Genomic DNA, 18,417 nt, shown 5'->3' with positions numbered 1-18,417 from the left:
AAAGAAACAACTCGTAAAATTTAATAATTTTAATAATTGCCTTTTTAATTTTGGACAATCTCTTACACTATTTAACGAAGGAGGAATTGCACACTATGAATCCTTAGTATCCTATCCATGTTGGAGAGGGAAAAAAAAAATCCCAAATTTCTACCACTGTTCTATTGATTGGTCCTACTGATGGGGATGAACAAAAATGAGTCTAATCCTATATCCAATATAATTCTATGTATAGTACTCAAAACTGTCAATGTAAAAAGTGTATGTATGAATTTGGGGTAATACATTGAAAAACTCAAGGCACTATTCTTTCTCTTGTACACTTCACTTGATTTGTCTGTAGATCTTCCAGTGTACCATCCACCATAGTTGTAACTTTTAGTGCCAATAGTAACCCAAAAATGTCTTTGCACCATCCACACTAGGGAAATAAGGTGGTTCAAAATATATATGACGTAGGGCATCACAAGCACCTAGATATGATGGACCCTTCATTTCAGTGCTACCCATGGTTGTTACTACCAGCTGCTGATATGAGAAGAAAAACCTTTTCACCGCTGCTTCTATTGCCTGGAAGGCCAACAGAACATGTATTGTTGCAACATGGTAAGCACCTGAAGTGTTATGTGAGCGCAGTCCATGTGAATGAAACAAATGCATAAGTGCCTCCTGGACCCTTGGTCCACCCTTTGGATCAGCCTCAACACCGATGACTTTGGGCACCAGATGCCTTAGTTCCTTGCATGCATTTGTAAGGTCTCTAAGGGGGGCAGACCGAAGGCAATATGCGCCTGCAAGTGTACTAGTGCTACTAATTGCCAACTGGTGTTTAAGGCAAAGGAAATCATCTGGGTCCATCACTAGAAGCAAATTCACAATTTCTGTGAGCATGTTCCACATCCTTTCAACCATCCAACAGTCTGCGGATGCTCCTACGAAATCCCCAGAGTCTATTCTTTCATATACTCTCTGCAACAATTCTTGGCCTACAAATACCCACGCCTCAAAGATCTGGAGGACATTGCAAAGTTTGGCATCTTCTAGATTATGGAACTGTTTATGTTGTTTTAAAGAGTGCAAATATCTTGGCTTGCAGATTCTATCATATTCAAGAAGAGGCTTACCTGACATATTTGGTTCCCCCAGACCTAAAGTGAAGGGAGTCCTCTGCATATGGCCTTCAATGGAAAGCCATATTCTAGAAACCATAGCTTCAGCGCTTTTCCATGTACCCAAACGAGGAAGTAAGCTCTCTTCACTTGTTCTGCTAACCACAGGTAAAGCACCAGGTCTCTGCCATACCTCATGGAAAACTTTCCATGAGAGAACACCACTACTTACTGACAACTGAAGAGTGGGAACCTGCTTGTCATTTTCACAAATCATTGAAATCAACTCAATCTGGGAACTAATTAAGGATTCAAGCCTTCTCTTCCATTCCTCTTTGTCAATGTAAGTCCTTGTGTCACAGAGCACAGACGAAACAAACTGAAAAGTAATCTCCAATGACTGTAAGGCAGCTTTTACCAACCCCTCTCTAGACCAACCAGGCCATTCCTTGAATTTCCACATGGCACTGAGCTCGGGGAGATGCACATACTGCTCGTAACCCGCACACTCCATGGGGGAGGGCTCTATGGATTCTCCAACAAAGGCAAAATAGGATGCCATTTTTTTATAGGACATATTTTTTTCCTGCAAATATAACGAGGAGAGTAAAGACACTAATGCTCTCCATATACCATAATCTAAAAAGAACAACATAATAATAGAATAAACACTAAAATACATTTTAAACGCTATATATAATACGTTACTGGACAAAAAACATATCTATTTGTTGCAACTAAACTTTTTATGTAGATGATAAAAACTCAACACATAAATAATGAAAAGAGTTAAATAATGTCAACACATAAATATAAATTTTTCCAGTTAACAAAGTGAATAGATATAAGCTAAATATACGGTGGTTGGTCAGTGTCACTTTGGGATTTTTTTATTATGAAACGAAAAAGTAAATTTACTTCAAACTCGTACATTCTCGTTGTATTTTCGTATGTTTGTTGAGATTATGGTTTCTTAGTCAAGTTGTGAGATTTATTTAAGATGTAGATCGTATTTATCAGGAATTTGTCCCAACTCTTTAGCTGATTTGTAATACCTTAAATGTATCTACTTTCATGCTAGTGAATCTAGAGGTTGAGTGAGAGATGCTCAATTTTTTCATATTTTGTCTCTCTTTAATTTTAGTCATAGAAGAGAAGATCAGATTCAAGAAAATAAAATTAGTTAAGCTTTTGTTATCTAATTATTTAGTTTTATTCCTTCTTCAAGTTCTTCAACTTCTTTTTTTTTTTTTTTTTTTTTCTTTTCTTTCTGGCTTCCTTCCAGATTCAACAAAATAACATTATGTTAAGCTTTGGTTATTTAATTATTTAGTTCTATTCCTTCTTTAATTTCTTCAACTTTTCTTTTCCCTGGCTTCCTTAACTACATAGATGTTTGTTTTTTCCCTTTAGTTATTTTAACAAGGCTTTATAGCCCTTTAACATTTCTTCACACACCTTTATATATAATAAATATAAAATAGGGTTTAACCATTTTTAACCTAAGTTCCTCTGGTAGATACACATTGTTTCTTACTTGGTATGTATATAGGCGTGTTTCCTTTCTGTGACATATATCTTATATGTCCTAAGTTCCTATCTAAAAATGGTGAAATATAGTTTTGATGTATGCAACGGTGATTTGAACCAACTTAACAAACTTTATGTTATTATTTATACTAGCGTTCCACCACAGGTATTATTTGATGGTTTCCCAAAGTACTTTTCTTTATTATACATGCCATAATATGGAATAAACACAGTATAACTTTGATTATATGGGGCTTATCTATTGGTCCCCCTACACGAGTCCAGATGACTTCACATGCAATCTATGGTTAGCCCCCAGGTATTTAATCAATGGTTGGAATTTATTCATTTTGATCCAATGGTGGTCATATCAACCTTCCCTTTGCCAAAACATTATCTCATTTCACCAATTCATTCCGATAGAGATTTGCTCGGTTTTGCTACTAAATTCTTATTGTTTAACCTACCATGTTTGTCTAACTGAGCTCGATAGTTTGTTCTCTTCACTGTGTTATCGGAACTACCTTGCAGAGGTTATTCCAACTTGGTGAGTTGTTTAAATTAATAATTAACTCATAATTTTTATTTATATAATATAAATTAAATTTTTAACCAATATTAATATAATAATTATACATATTACATTACAAAATTTCAAAATTAATTTAATCATATAAATTAAATTATTAATAAACTCAATTTATATATTTAAATATTTACAACCTACTATGTAGCAGCAACGACAACACTCTATGACGCCTCGCTCTATTGGCAACGATAACTGGCAATACCAAGGCTATGATATGATCAACTGGCTATAAGCGGCAATGACCTAGAGACGATGAGGACAACGACAACTGGCAATCAGCGATTAAACCTGCCACTGACCTTTCTAGAACAATGACGTTCTTGCAATGACAAGCGTTCTAGCTGCAATGACTGAGAAGAGTTCTAGCCAGCTCTGAAATAATATTACGTTTATCAAAACGATACTCATATAAAACCACCAGGTCATAAGTCTAATGGTCACATCTGAAGCCACCACGTGATCACCATGCAGGAACGCCATCACCCTTGTCTGCCAGGTTGCTCAAATCATCCACCCGTCTCTCAGCTTCATGCATATCGACGCCCTTATTTAACCCGTCCATCAGCTTTCCCTTCGGTTTTCCGTCTTCGGCCCTCCTGGCCGAGGAGTGTATGGGTTTCTCCTCCTAAACTTTTTGCTGCAGATTCAGCTGTTGCGCCATATAATGCGACGGAGCATATCTACAGCATAGGGCAGTGTTGGAGAGATTTATCCTCCACAGACTGCGGATCGTGCCTGGATTTTGCCCTGTCACAAATATCCGGATGCCAGACTGGAGCTATTGGCTCTCAATTCGTATCCATGAACTGCTATTTGCGTTCTGAGCTTTACGCATTTTTCAACGCTCTTCCTGAATCGGGTATTTTCGTCATATAGTTTACCATGATAAGAATATCTACTGGTTTTGTAATGTTTTTTCTTTTGTGAATTAAAAGGTAGCCAATTTTCTTGTGCAAATTTGCAGGAGGCCAAAGATCTAAAGTGCTTGGAGTAACTCTGGCCGTGGCATCCGCTACAGTTGGGTTAATTGCGGCCATTGGCCTTTGCATATGGAAATTTTCCTCTCGAAAATTTTGGCAACAGATTTCTCTAACCAGAGGTATCATTCAGTGTGCACTTATTAGCTTGTGATTTTTTAAATGATCACTCTTCTTTCGGATCGTGCCTGGATTTTGCCCTGTCACAAATATCCGGATGCCAGACTGGAGCTATTGGCTCTCAATTCGTATCCATGAACTGCTATTTGCGTTCTGAGCTTTACGCATTTTTCAACGCTCTTCCTGAATCGGGTATTTTTGTCATATAGTTTACCATGATAAGAATATCTACTGGTTTTGTAATGTTTTTTCTTTTGTGAATTAAAAGGTAGCCAATTTTCTTGTGCAAATTTGCAGGAGGCCAAAGATCTAAAGTGCTTGGAGTAACTCTGGCCGTGGCATCCGCTACAGTTGGGTTAATTGCGGCCATTGGCCTTTGCATATGGAAATTTTCCTCTCGAAAATTTTGGCAACAGATTTCTCTAACCAGAGGTATCATTCAGTGTGCACTTATTAGCTTGTGATTTTTTAAATGATCACTCTTCTTTCGGATCGTGCCTGGATTTTGCCCTGTCACAAATATCCGGATGCCAGACTGGAGCTATTGGCTCTCAATTCGTATCCATGAACTGCTATTTGCGTTCTGAGCTTTACGCATTTTTCAACGCTCTTCCTGAATCGGGTATTTTTGTCATATAGTTTACCATGATAAGAATATCTACTGGTTTTGTAATGTTTTTTCTTTTGTGAATTAAAAGGTAGCCAATTTTCTTGTGCAAATTTGCAGGAGGCCAAAGATCTAAAGTGCTTGGAGTAAGCCGTGGCAGCTACAATTTTGGCCTTTGCATATGGCGAAAATTTTGGCAACAGGAGGCCAATTAGATTTTTTAAATGATCAAGTGCCTTGGAGTAACTCTGGCCGTGGCTATCCGCATTTTTACTTTGGGATTAATAATGCGTAGCCAATTTTCTTGTGCAAATTTGCAGGAGGCCAAAGATCTAAAGTGCTTGGAGTAACTCTGGCCGTGGCATCCGCTACAGTTGGGTTAATTGCGGCCATTGGCCTTTGCATATGGAAATTTTCCTCTCGAAAATTTTGGCAACAGATTTCTCTAACCAGAGGTATCATTCAGTGTGCACTTATTAGCTTGTGATTTTTTAAATGATCACTCTTCTTTCGGATTATCATGTTATTTTTATATCAGTTACTGGTTTTGGAAATATTTGGGATCATGGCTACTAACAAATTTACACATTACACATCTTGCCATTATGTCTTGAAAATTTTACAGAGAACGTATAAGATATTATTACAAGAAGATATTACAAAATTCACCAAGAATTCGGCACTAACCTTGCCAGCCGTAGCTCCTCCAGGTATTGAATTGAACGCTCCTCGGTTCGCAGAATGGTTTTGCAGCTGTTCGCAGAATGGTTTTGCAGCTGTTCGCAGATAATGTTCTGTTCGGTTTTGCAGGTTTTGTTCTGTTTGCCGCGGAGCAGGAAGGGTTTTGAAGGCGGGAGGAGGTTGGTCGCATTCTTGCCATCTGTAAATGAGCTCTCCCGGGAATTAATATGATTTGAGTGAGTGGAGGCCACGCGCCGTATTTGATTAATATGTCATCAATACGATTTGATCAATCTGTAATCAATACGATCGATTTGAGGGTGGCTGCGATTTGATCAATCTGTAATCAATACGATTTGAGCTGCGGGCAGGGTCGCCGGGGCGCAGATGGGCAGCCGGAGAGGGATGCCGGAGACCGATGATGGATGGAAATATGATGCATGGTGGATGGTGGTCGTCGGGCTGTCAGAGGGTACCTCCATAGCATTAACTTTGCTATGGAGGTGGAAATAGGAATCGCCCATGAAAATGCTCTCCCGGAACCCTCCCAAAATTTTGATTACATAGTTTGATGGGATTGCAAAGGACACATCCAAGAAAATTTTACTTACCGACTGTTACCTACTCTTACATTGGTTGGCCAATACACATAAAGTCATGGCTTTGCTATCATGGCGAAAGTTCCAAGCATTCAAAAGTTTTCTTGTCTTATCAAATTGGAAACTTTTTTGTACTACAAAACATTAAATAACATTTAGCCTAATGCTTATTGACCATCCAAGCACATGTACGTCACTGTAGGCGCCCACCTACAGTCACTCCGTTAACCTGGACGGCTCTCAGAACTAATCACGGTCGATGGTTGTTGGCCATGTCCAACCAGGGTTAAGCGAACCGATGATGTCCCCACCTACAGTCACTACGGCTCTCAGAACGAATCACGGTCGATGGTTGTTGGTCATGTCCAAGCAGGATGTCCTCACTCTGCGGTGCGCATGTGGTGGAAATTGGAATCTTTTGTTTTTGCTGAGGCGAATATTCCAGAGTGGACAACGCCTATTTCCTTAAATTAAAGCTGCTTGATTGTCCTACACCGTGACATTTTGTTTTCATAATCAATATACTAAAACTGCACTCCTCACGTTTGGATATGCGTTTGAACTCTATCTCCAATTATTTGTTACTTCACAAAGAGGGCCCCAAGCGATGGAAATTCCTGAGCGGTTGATAGATCCTTTTGAATCTTGATCATAGATTAGACTAAACATCCACAAGATTTGAAGTGGATAGGGAAAGTATGCTACGGGTCTTCCTTCTTCAGAATTGTGCAAAGAAGGTTGATTAATCCTTGTATTCACACCTGTGTACACAATTTCCACGAAATTTCATGGCACTGGAAACCTCTGGACATATTTCCACAAAATTTCCTACCACTGGAAAACTCTGGACATAATTTCCAATTTCCTACCACTGGAAAACTCTGGACATAATTTCCAGGAAATTGACTTTGACAATGTCGGTCAATATACGAGGGCCCATAAATCCTTTATGTTTAGATGGGACCTTTACACTGCGCAGCGTTAGATCTACGAAATTTCCAGGGGTGGAATATTTAATTATTGGCAAATTTGGTAAATTCTTCATCTGAGACGAAGCATAATTTCCACAAAATTTGCAAGGCGTCTCGCCATTTTAATCCACCCGCCTGCGCTTCAATCATCTAATCACGCTCGCTGATTAGTTCTCGTGAGCTCCGCGATCTGATCTATCTACCTGCTTATTTTCTGTCTGCCATTTTATCCATTCATTAGCCTGTCTATCCATTCATCGCAATTCTCATTCAAATGGCACAAACCGCTCCCCAACACAGTGACAGTGCTGCTTCTTCCTCTTCTCCATCGACCTCTTATCAGGTATTCATCAATCACAGAGGTCCCGATGTGAAGAAGACATTCGCCAGTCATCTCTACAAACGTCTTACATCGTCTGGATTGCGAGTGTTTTTGGACAAACCAGAATTGGAAGAGGGGCGCACCTTTCCATCTCAAATTGAAGCCGCAATTCGAAGTGCCGCTATTCACATAGCGGTTTTTTCTCCCACTTATGCGAACTCTCAATGGTGTCTGGATGAGCTCATCGGCATGATAAGGACGGGGGCCACTATTCTTCCTGTGTTTTACAATGTGGAGCCTTGGGAGCTCCGCAGGACGGGGAAAGATGGAAGGTACGCTGAAGCCCTGCTGAAGCACGAAGAAAAAAATCGATACGACTCAGAGACTATTCAGAAGTGGAGAGAAGCTCTCTCCACTGCTGCAAACATAAGTGGTTTCGAGTTAAAGCAGTTTAATGGGTAAGAATCTCAAACTGACCACCTCCCTCCCTCTTCCGTTCTTCTCCGATCTAGGTATGCATTGTTAGGCATGCGACATTTTATATAAGTGCCTTTTACCAGTTGTTTTATTCTCTGATATTCAGGGACGAGGGAGAACTGTTGGAAGCGGTCGTGCTGCGCGTGTGGAATCATGTTGACAAAACACCATTGAAATTTGTGGCCGAACATCCAACAGGTTTGGAGGAAAAGTTGAAGGAATTTGAAACCAATGTTCTGCAGCAGCAGAAGGGCAACGTTGTGGGGATTGTGGGTCAAGGCGGTGTTGGAAAGACAACACTGGCCAAACAATACTTCAGCAAGAGGAGATGGCGTTACAGTAGATCGTGTTTTTTATACGATGTCAGAGAAAACGCAGCCAATGGCTCTCTACATTCTTTGCAGAGGAAACTACTGAAGGAATTGACTGGATTGGACCTGCCAATATACAGCATTCATGAAGGTATAGAGGAGCTTTTAAAGCATCTATCCTCCTCTTATAACTTTCTTATAATTTTAGATGATGTAGATGATGCTCGACAGCTGCAACCGTTTTTCCCAATTAAAGATATTCTTAGCTCCAATAGCTTGATTTTGATCACCTCTCGTGACAAGAAAATCTTCAAAATAGAAAACATCGCAGAGACATCAGTCTACGAGCTAAAGGGGCTAAATTTGGAGCACTCCAGAAAGCTCTTCTGCTCTCATGCCTTCAATCAGCCAAATCCTCTACCAGAAGTTGCAGATCTGGTAGATGGTTTTTTGATAGCTTGCGATGGATTACCACTATCATTGAAGGTGTTCGGTGCACAGCTCTCTGGTGAAGACAGATCTTACTGGCAAGACACATTAAATCGACTAAACCACATATTACCTACCGAGATATATAAGCGACTTAAAATCAGTTATGACTCGCTCAGTTCAAAGGATCAAGAAATATTCTTAGATATTGCTTGCTTCTTCACTGGAAAAGACATAGATACTGTAATAAAAATCTGTGGTTCAGTTGGTCAGCTAAAGAATAAGTGTCTCTTGGAACTTGATGGTGAAAATAAGGTAAAAATGCATGATCAAATCAGAGATATGGGAAGACATATTGCGGAGGAAGCGACTACTCGACGTTTTTGGCATCAGACGCCCAACAACATCGATCATTTATTGGAGCGATCCTCATGTGTAAGTGCTGCAATCATTCAAACTTTTGAAGATGAATACTTAAGTTTCTAATTTGTTTGCTGAGAAAGAAAGAAAAACCTTTGTATACTTTTCATGAATGAACAGGGAAACATCGAAGTTCGCGGAATTATGATGGATGGTCCCCTCAATTTCAATGAAGACAATACTCGCTTGCTGATGAGTGAGATGTCATGGTACAGAAGATGGAGTCCTGAGTTGTTTGGGAACTATCTGAGGCGTCTTTTAGATAATTTCCGTTTTTGTGGCATTTTGAATTTGCAACTTGTCTCGGCTGAAGGTGATTATTTGGAACGGATACTGAGGAGGGCCCGAGCACCACAGATCCAGTGGATCCGCTGGTATAAGTGTACACACTCTTCCCTACCTTCCTGTATTCCCATGGAGAATTTAAAAGTTTTGGAAGTGGAAGGAAATAAATTAAGAGTATTGTGGGAACGTGAATCTCAGGTATGTGTTTTTTTTTTTTCCCTTCAGCGTTCAACTTCATTTTCTAAGTGAAAATCATCATAGACGTTTTTGTGATAGTTGAAACACAAACACTGCAGGTGCCTCAACAGTTGCGAAAGCTGTGTATCTGCGCTCCGCTTTGTCGCTTTCCCAAGTCCTTAATGCAGGTGAAGAACTTGGTAGAGATTGACATAAGGCATGCAACATTCAAAACTTTGCCGGAAGAACTATGTGATGTGCATTCCTTGGAACACTTAGTGTTAAGAAACTGCACAGAAATGATCTCGCTTCCTGATTCACTGGGAAATCTAGCAAACCTCCAGAAAATAGATTTGACAAATGCTTCCAGTTTGCAGATGCTTCCAAGTTCTTTTGGGAACCTTGCTGGACTGCAATACCTATTTCTGAGAGGTTGCTCAAATTTGACCATCTCCAACGAAACATTTGGAAATATTAGCACCCTGAAACAGTTAGATCTTAAAGGTTGTAGCAATGTGAGGGAATTGCCTCCCCAAGTGGCACATCAACGGTTCTTGGTACAATTGGATGTGTCTGGAACGATGTTAAGAGGATTGCCAGCAAATGGTATTGGAGAACTCTCCAAGATGGAATATATGGAATTAGGAGGGGATCGTTTGTTGGAAATGCTGCCACCTTTGCTTGTTTATCTCAGGGGCTTGAAGACTTTGTTGCTCTTAGATAGCCCGGAATTGAAATGCTTGCCTGAATGCTTTGCACTGTTGACTCGGTTGGAATCTTTGACCATACAGAATTGCCCAGGGTTGAAATGCTTGCCCGATTCCTTTGGACTGTTGACTCGGTTGATGAGTTTGAGGATAATCAGATGTGGGATAGAATACTTACCTCAAAAGATGAACAGTCTCGTAAGTTTAGAGGTAGGAAAGTGTCCACTGAGCGAGCTTCCATTTAGAAGGGTTGAAAGAGAAACAGAAACAGAGTTTCATGGAGCTATTTGCCCAAACCTTCAAGGTGTGTGCCCTAACCTTCAATATCTTTTGTTATATAATTGTAAGGAATTGAGGAAAATTGGAAGGCTTTGTGGTCTGCCAAAACTCAAAACTCTCCACTTTAGTGGGTGTGAAAACATAGAGGAGATCTCAGGTGCTGAAGCCTTGATATCATTGGAGGCGTTGCGTGTTAAAGGATGTGCAAAGATCGAGACAATAGAAGGGTTGGGGCAGATTACAGATCTTAAATCCGTAGATCTTGTTGATTGCCCTGAGATACGGGAGCTGCCAGGTGTGGAACATGGAAGGTGGACCTTTAATCTGCGTAACTGTCCTAAACTGAAATTCCCTTTGCAGGGACAATTCTCTCAGTCGTCTGATGTTTTAGATGTTCAGATTACAGAAGATTCAGGTACCAATAGGATTTGAGAAGTTACCAATAGGATTACAGAAAATTCAGGTATCTTTGTGGGTTGAGAAGTGTGTAAATTGAAGTAAAATGTTTTATGAATTTGACAAATCATTTGCCATAGATTTAGTCGTAGATGGAGGAGGCTTTATAATCCCGAAAATTATGGTTTCCACGATTAATTCGGAAGAATAGAATGTTTAAAAATATAGAGTATTATGTTTGTTAATATATGTAAAACACAATATTTGTTTATGGCTTTAGGATCATATGTTCACTCAATTATTTAATTTAAAAGAATATTATATTAATCAGGGTTGTATATAAAAGGTTACTATATATTAAATAATAACAATTAAGGGTAGAAAATAGATAATATTAATAATTACTAATTAACAATAAAATATCTATAAATTATTAATAAATATTAAAATAAATGGTATAAAAGATCATAATAACATGTTGAAATGAAAAAGTTATAAATATTATTAAATACATATTATTAACTGAACACTGTATTAATTAAGTAATTTCATTGATAGTATTCTAAATTTAAAATCATTTATATAACAATCATTTAATATGATGAACACTGTATATTGTTTGTTAAATATATTTTCAACACAAAGGGTAGTAATCCCTAGAGTAATGTTATTTTCATTAAAGGATTATTCGTTATTGGATTTTATATTCATTTATTTCATAAAATAATTCTACTATCTATGTCTATTGTTGTTTGATAACATAATCCTACCTAGAAATAAAATCCTAATTTTCCTTATGATATCACAAAACACTAGACTTACCAATGGGAAAAATAAAAGGCTATGTTCATACAAATATGCGCTTGTAGCAACTAAACTGAAATGTTTGTTAACATTGACCTACTCATCATCCAATCTACTGATGATCCCACCAGAAATCCCCTAGCCATATTAAAATGAGCGGAATCTCTAGACACAATCATTAGACAATAAATTTAGAGCATCTTCAAATAACTATCGCGACAGGCAAATTTTTTTTAGTAGAAATTTAAGCTAAGATAGAAATATAAGCAAATATCATAACTTACCACTTTTATTTAATTCATAAATCTTCATATGGATGTAATTTGCTTTTACATAGAATCCCAGGACAACAATAAAACTTGGGCCAAAGAGTACCACATAATACATACATCTAAGCCCCAGAAAAACTTCTCAACATGACCTAACCAACTTTGATCTTGTGAGAAACTGAGAAATCTAACCATAAAAGCTAACAAAAGTAAAGAAGAAATATTACCCTCACCCAGTCGCCATGTCATCTCTTCAACACATTTCTCCAATTTGTTCTTTGCTTCCTTTAATGCCCTGGTTTCCTAGTAGGCTGCAAGAAGAGAATCTCTTGGTTAAAAGAAAAAAGTCATTACCTTGACCCACTATAGAAGCATGTGAAAGGAATTGTCCCAAGCATGGTATTGTATGGATGAATAAAGAAAAATGTAACCTTAATGCCAAAATTAATTGACAATGCAACTTGTCTCTTCTTATCAGATAACAAGACACTAATATATACAATAAAAAACAAATATGTCTATGATGATAATTGAAGCATGTGTTCAAAATATCAATATTTATGTTTGAAAATTCAAAACAAGATGAAATCTTCACATACATTTTTTTAAAGGAGATAAGATAGAAAAGGATGTAATAAGAAGCTCACCATCTTAAGTTTTTTAAGCTCCTTTCTTGCAACCCTTGATCTCCAAACACATTGTAAATCAAGTTTTGCTTGCTTCTTCTTCTTATAACATGCATGAGCTTTGTATGCACACCATTGAACCTAAAAAAGACATTAATCTTTCTGTTATCTAAATATTAAGTTTGAGTGATAAAAGGCAGACAATATCTCTAACATTTTGTAATCTCATCATTCCTCCAATTCTATCCTTGCCACATTGAACCTATTTTCAAAGCTAACAAGCAACAAAACATAAATTCAAAAAGCTCAAGCTTTTGTCTCCTTCATTCGAAAAGCCATACACAACTTTCTCCATATATTAATTTAGCTCATATTGTGTTCTCAAGTAAAATGTATTGTATTTCAATTTTTAAAATAAAAATCATCAATTAGAAATTGTTTGCATCTAATTACTACAAGATAATGACATACCTGGATAATAATTTCACCTTTACTTTGTCGACAAAATCAATATTCATTACGAGCATCCATTGCTCAAAATCATGTCTGGACAATAATAGCCGACAACCAATGTTTAACATGGGTTCTCATGGCTTGATGTCCATGCAATATATTTTTGTATTTGTATTGCATCAACCTCCCTCTTCATGTGTTCATAAATCTTAGGTGCAATCTTGCCTACATGTTGGAATTTCTAAGTCTAACACGTCAGAAATTATTTCTGCGTTATTTGGTTTATTTCACCTACTTGTTTATTTCTTAACAAGTTATTTAACCATATAAATATTGAAAATAAACACAATTGCAGACTCAACCATCTATAGATCATCAACTAAAATAATAGACAAAAACACAAGGGACACCATTATTTTTGGATAACCGTCCGAGGAAAAACCCAACTTGGGAAAACCAGTGCAGCAGTTCTGAGGGTTTTATTATTAATAAACTTAAGAGTACAACTAGGGTACCAAACCGGCTCACCCAACAGAGATATCTATATAGCAGTAATACCTCTCTTCAGAATCAGATATTCAGCAAGTCTGCTCCACAAAATTCCTTCCCACGATTCTTTGAGGCTCTGCGTCAGCCCTCCTGGCCTCTGCATAGCTTTGAAACCCCCTACATCAGCCCTCTATTGCTCTGTGCTGCCTCTCTGGCCTTCTGTGTCACCCACGCAGGCCCTACTAGCCTCTGTGCTGGCTCTCTGGCCTTCTGTATCACCCATGCAAGCCCTGCTAGCCTCTGCACAGTCTCTCTGAACCTATATGTGGCTCCTGCTGGCTTTGCGTAGCCTCCTCAGTCACTGCATTGGCCCTCTGGTACTATCTCTGTCTCTTTGTTATGCACTCACTTCCCCTCGCTACAACTTAGATCACTTGTTCAAATTTTCTTAGCAAACCCCACTCTAGAAAATCGAACTGACTGATCAATCTTGGTGTATCTCCAACTGACCCTGAAGCCTCCTCTTATAGATTTCTTGTTCAATCTTCAACGACTGAGATTAATTCCCTAATCAATGGCTAAGATTAGATTTGGCTTGATCCATGTCATTTAGAACATTATCACCCAATTTTATATTAATACCCATTAAGATTTTAATTTTCCAAATTTTAGACTTAGGAACCCCATTAAAAATATTAATTATTTTAATATCTCTCTAACCGAGTGGAATTTCCCCAAACCGTTTCTGGGTCTTGGATATCTCATGTGCTTTAGCCTCACCACCAATTTTGATGGTTAGATCACATCTAATGCTACCCCAAATAAACACTCTCTCTTACCGAGGAATGTGTTATAGTAATGCTCCACCACTGAACATAACCCTGATCATCCGGCACTAGTACCTGTGCTGATGCTTGGTCTGCTACCCAACATCCTCTTCACTGCTGCCTCTTGTACCATTTCCCATGGCTCCGCCACTACCACTGCTACATCTATACTACAGCTCCCTTTGCATCTGTGTTGTTGCTAGTCCTTCCTCCCAACACTGCATATGCACTGTAGTTCTCTCTCATCATGCTGCATCGTGTTGCCCATAGAACTACCACTTCTACTACTGCACTACAACTCAGTTACTGAGATGTAAGTAATTGATCTACCCAACCACTAACATCCTTGTCAGGCTAGAAGCCCCCTGATGTTGAAGCTACCTCTGCTACTATCATGTGCTCCCTCTATTGCCTCTATGTTTTTGCATTGATGCAACCACTTTTGTGCCTTTATGCACTGCTACAACCACCTCTGTTCCTCTCGCACTTCTGCAACCCTCGTTGTGTTTTTCACATCTTCTCTCAGGTCTTAGGCACCATGTGCTGCAAAGAGATGACCTATTGTCTCTCCAATGTCAATGGTTGCAACAATGATGATTGCCATCTTTCCTTCAAGCCTAATCATATTTAGCTACACATAAACCATGGATTACTACAGCAGAAAAACCCATCTAAATTATCTAAAATCTTAAATCATATGAATCCAAAAGCTTCCATAACTAAAATTAAAACTAAATCTTCTTTATGTGTGGGGAGATTGAGATCAAAACAATATTCAAATTGATACACACCCAAAAAGTTGCAATGTTGAAAAAAAATTAAGCCTAGTTTGTGATGAAATCAAAACCGTAGCCTATCTAATATGTTCCTAGAAATTTGCGTAGTTTCAAACACTAAAATCGATAGTTTAGAACTAAACCTAGTACCTAGAGTTTGACAAGCATAAATCAAAGCTATAAAGGAAACCAAAATCAAAACTAGGCACCTACAGGTTGTCAATCTGAAAATAAAACTAAGCCCAAATTGAAAACAAAATAAAGGAGAATGAGTGGTGTACCAGTGATCATTATCACAGGGGTTCATCACCATATTCCCATAATCCAACGTCAAAGAATGTCCACTAATAAAGTTGGAATACTTTGTTACAATAAAAGAATATGGTTGAGCCACATCCTAAGTGTTTAAAGAACAGATTAAGGGAGGTAAAAACTCTTTGCCCTTTTTCTGTGAGATCCAAAGATACAGGTTCATAGTCAAGCAAAAGAATAGCTTGAACCAGGTGTGTGCAAACATCGTCAAGACAAATAATGTTACTGTGATTTCCAAACCCTTGGAACTCCACTGATGCCAACTTTACAAGGCTAACTAAAGTCGTCTTACTAATAGTATAGGCATGAGGACCCAACCCTCCCATAGTGCCTGCCACGCTGTCCCTGTAGACGATGCACTATTTCCTCAATGGCTTCATCACCTAGGCTACGTGTTTGATACTAAGAAATGAGTTTTATAAGCATAAATAAAAGTTATGCAAAGGAAACCAAAATCAAAACTATACACCTACAGGTTGCCAATTTGAAATTAAAACCAAGCCCAAATTGAAATCAAAACAGAGGAGAATGAGTGGTGTACCAACGATCATTATCATAGGGGTTCGTCACCGTATTCCCATAATACACCATCAAAGAATGTCCACTAATAAAGTTAGAATACTTTGTTACAATAAAAAAAGATGGTTGAGCCACATCCCAAGTGTTTAAAGAAAAAACTGAGGAAGGTATAAATCTTTGCCCTTTTTTTGCCAGATCCAAGGATACAAGTTCATAGTCAAGAAAAATAATATCATGAACCAGGTGTGTGCAAACATCGTGGAGACAAATCATGTTACTATGATTTCCGAACCCTAGGAACTCCACTGATGCTAACATTACAAAGCTAACTAAAGTCATCTTACTAATGGTATAGGAACGAGGACCCAACCCTCCCACTGATCCAGGTGGATATTGGTGGCCACTTGCCAAGTCCACCTGGACCCCCACCATTGTCTTTCTTAGCATTTTCAGTTTCCTTAATTGTAGCACAACTTACTATTTTTAGTAGTTTTTCGGGTCCTGAACTTTCGGAGCCGTTTTGAGGCCCTAAACGATGTTTTTTGGGGAATCCAGGGGCAACATGGGTCCACGGAACAATGTTCCCCATTCCAACAATGATAGTGCTCGGATAGATCTTTCTAATGAGCTATTGTACGCGTCAAACGGAGATCATATGCCAAAGTTACGACCCTGGGAAGTTGATGTACCAATTTACCCCAAACGGGGCCCACAGTTTGGCGTTTCATCTCCTAGGGTTAGGTTTTGGAATGTTAAGGGTTTTCCATTGTTTCTCAACAATAAATAGGCCTTCGAGCCTCATTGTAACACAGTTCAGAGGCATGTAGCCATCACATCTCTTCTCAGAGATAAGCTACCATCGCCCTAGCTGGTTTATTTCCATTTCTGGTTGTAAGCATATTTCAGTATTTTCCATTAATGAAATGAAGTATTATTTCCACTGCATCTTTGTGTATATGGTTATCTCTGTAATTTGTTGCGTTCCTGTTTAAATCTGGATTAGTGGTATCAGAGCAGTCTGTTTTTTCTCTGTTTTTCTTTGCATGTCCCCAACAAGGTCGGGATATAAGGAGTTAGGGTTTGAACTGGTTGAACCTTTGCAAGACCAGCCTCGCAAATCCCGACGGCCTCCCATGGCTGACGAGAAGAAAGATGAGGGGGCAGGAGATCCCATCAAAATCTTGCTCGAAGAAGCCCTCGAGCGACAACGGAACGCGATGATGGACAGCTTTGCCCAGATCCTTCAGCGGCTACCCAGAAGCGACGCATCGTTTTCCAGCAGCTACTCTGGAAACGCCACACCCTTTAAGGTACAAGTTAATTTTGAAATCCCCATATTCGAGGGTCAGATAGACGCAGATGTCGTAGATAAATGGTTAAATCTGCTAGAGGGTTATTTTTCTGTTCATGAATTTTCGAGTCGGGAAAAGATTGTTTTTGCTCTTCTCAAAGCAGCCCCCCACGTCAAGGACTGGTGGGAAACCTACTGCGAGCAGAAGGATGAAAGTACTGGCTCACTATTTTCAGCTGCACCCACCTGGGATTCGTTCCGGGATGCCATCAAGGAGCAGTACTACCCTGTCGGAAGCTATGAGGATGAATACATAAAGTGGACCACGCTGCGGCAGGGAAGGGACCAAGACGTGCCGGAGTTCACCAATCTTTTCCATACCCTTCGCACAACGTTGGGTATCAAGGATTCGGAGCAACATTTGATACTCAAATATCGTGGCTGCCTGCACAAGTACATCCAGGAAGAAATACAATTCCTAAACATCCCCTCGCTCGGTGCAGCATACCGATATGCCGTCAAGGCCGAGTAGAAGTTTAAACAAAAGAAGCGAGACTTTGGATCTGCAAATCCAAAGCAGGGGAAAGGTGCCCCTAAACCACAGAACAAAGGACAAAGCCAAGGCGGGACAACCCAAGACAACCAGCCGAAGCTGCAAGCAAAGAACAACGCCGCGAAGCCGAGAAAGGACACTGGAAAATAGTGCGAGTTCCATAAGAGCTCCACTCATAACACAAGTGAGTGTCGGGCCAAGCAGTCACTGGTGGCTGAGCTAAAGGTTTCAGAATCAGATGCATGTTCCGACTCTGAGTCAGAACCCGATAAGGGGTATGAAAAAGGGAAGCAGATCATTGATGCGGATCCCAGCGCCACTGTTGCTACCGCAAATATCCAGAAAAATGAACCCGAAGATCCAGAGGAGGAGGAGCGTCTCTTCCACTCCCAGATGTGGGTAAAGGGCTCCCCGATACAGTTCATTGTTGATAGCGGGAGTCAAAAGAACCTCATTTCGGCAGAGGTCGTGAAGCGGTTGGGCTTACCGACCACAGCACATCCACAACCATA

At 39.3% G+C, this 18,417-nt stretch overlaps 2 protein-coding genes, 2 long non-coding RNA genes and 1 pseudogene across 6 annotated transcripts; 4 read left to right on the top strand and 1 right to left on the bottom strand.

Annotated features, from left to right (window-relative positions):
• Positions 1–378: 378 nt before the first annotated feature.
• Positions 379–1,671, bottom strand: LOC149255103 (nematode resistance protein-like HSPRO2 pseudogene; annotated as a pseudogene).
• Positions 1,672–3,667: 1,996 nt separating this feature from the next.
• On the top strand, positions 3,668–4,359 carry LOC149255102 (cysteine-rich receptor-like protein kinase 2). Its single transcript, XM_089454950.1, has 2 exons — positions 3,668–4,087; positions 4,193–4,359. The coding sequence occupies exons 1-2, from the start codon at positions 3,694–3,696 to the stop codon at positions 4,357–4,359; spliced, it is 561 nt and encodes a 186-aa protein (XP_089311076.1). The 5' UTR covers positions 3,668–3,693.
• Positions 4,360–4,398: 39 nt separating this feature from the next.
• Positions 4,399–4,757, top strand: LOC149255101 (uncharacterized). The gene is made up of 2 exons (XR_016266334.1): positions 4,399–4,517; positions 4,623–4,757. It is a non-coding gene; the product is annotated as an uncharacterized LOC149255101 (long non-coding RNA).
• Positions 4,758–4,824: 67 nt separating this feature from the next.
• Positions 4,825–6,123, top strand: LOC149255100 (uncharacterized). 3 transcript variants are annotated; one of them, XR_016266332.1, is made up of 4 exons: positions 4,825–4,947; positions 5,253–5,387; positions 5,743–5,849; positions 5,985–6,123. It is a non-coding gene; the product is annotated as an uncharacterized LOC149255100 (long non-coding RNA). The 3 variants fall into 3 exon arrangements; XR_016266331.1 differs by having other exon boundaries at positions 5,743–6,123; XR_016266333.1 differs by having other exon boundaries at positions 5,558–6,123.
• Positions 6,124–6,981: 858 nt separating this feature from the next.
• LOC149255099 (disease resistance protein Roq1-like) lies at positions 6,982–11,186 on the top strand. Its single transcript, XM_089457171.1, has 4 exons — positions 6,982–7,963; positions 8,089–9,157; positions 9,263–9,625; positions 9,724–11,186. The coding sequence occupies exons 1-4, from the start codon at positions 7,458–7,460 to the stop codon at positions 11,020–11,022; spliced, it is 3,237 nt and encodes a 1,078-aa protein (XP_089313297.1). The 5' UTR covers positions 6,982–7,457; the 3' UTR covers positions 11,023–11,186.
• Positions 11,187–18,417: the final 7,231 nt, after the last annotated feature.

This window comes from Pinus tabuliformis, chromosome 7 (assembly GCF_031772625.1).
Source record: "Pinus tabuliformis cultivar Carrire ecotype Pingquan chromosome 7, CPIR1, whole genome shotgun sequence".
NCBI lineage: Eukaryota > Viridiplantae > Streptophyta > Pinopsida > Pinales > Pinaceae > Pinus > Pinus tabuliformis.
The sequence above is the reverse complement of the archived record's forward strand: the minus strand, read 5'-3'. Positions and strand labels throughout refer to the sequence as shown.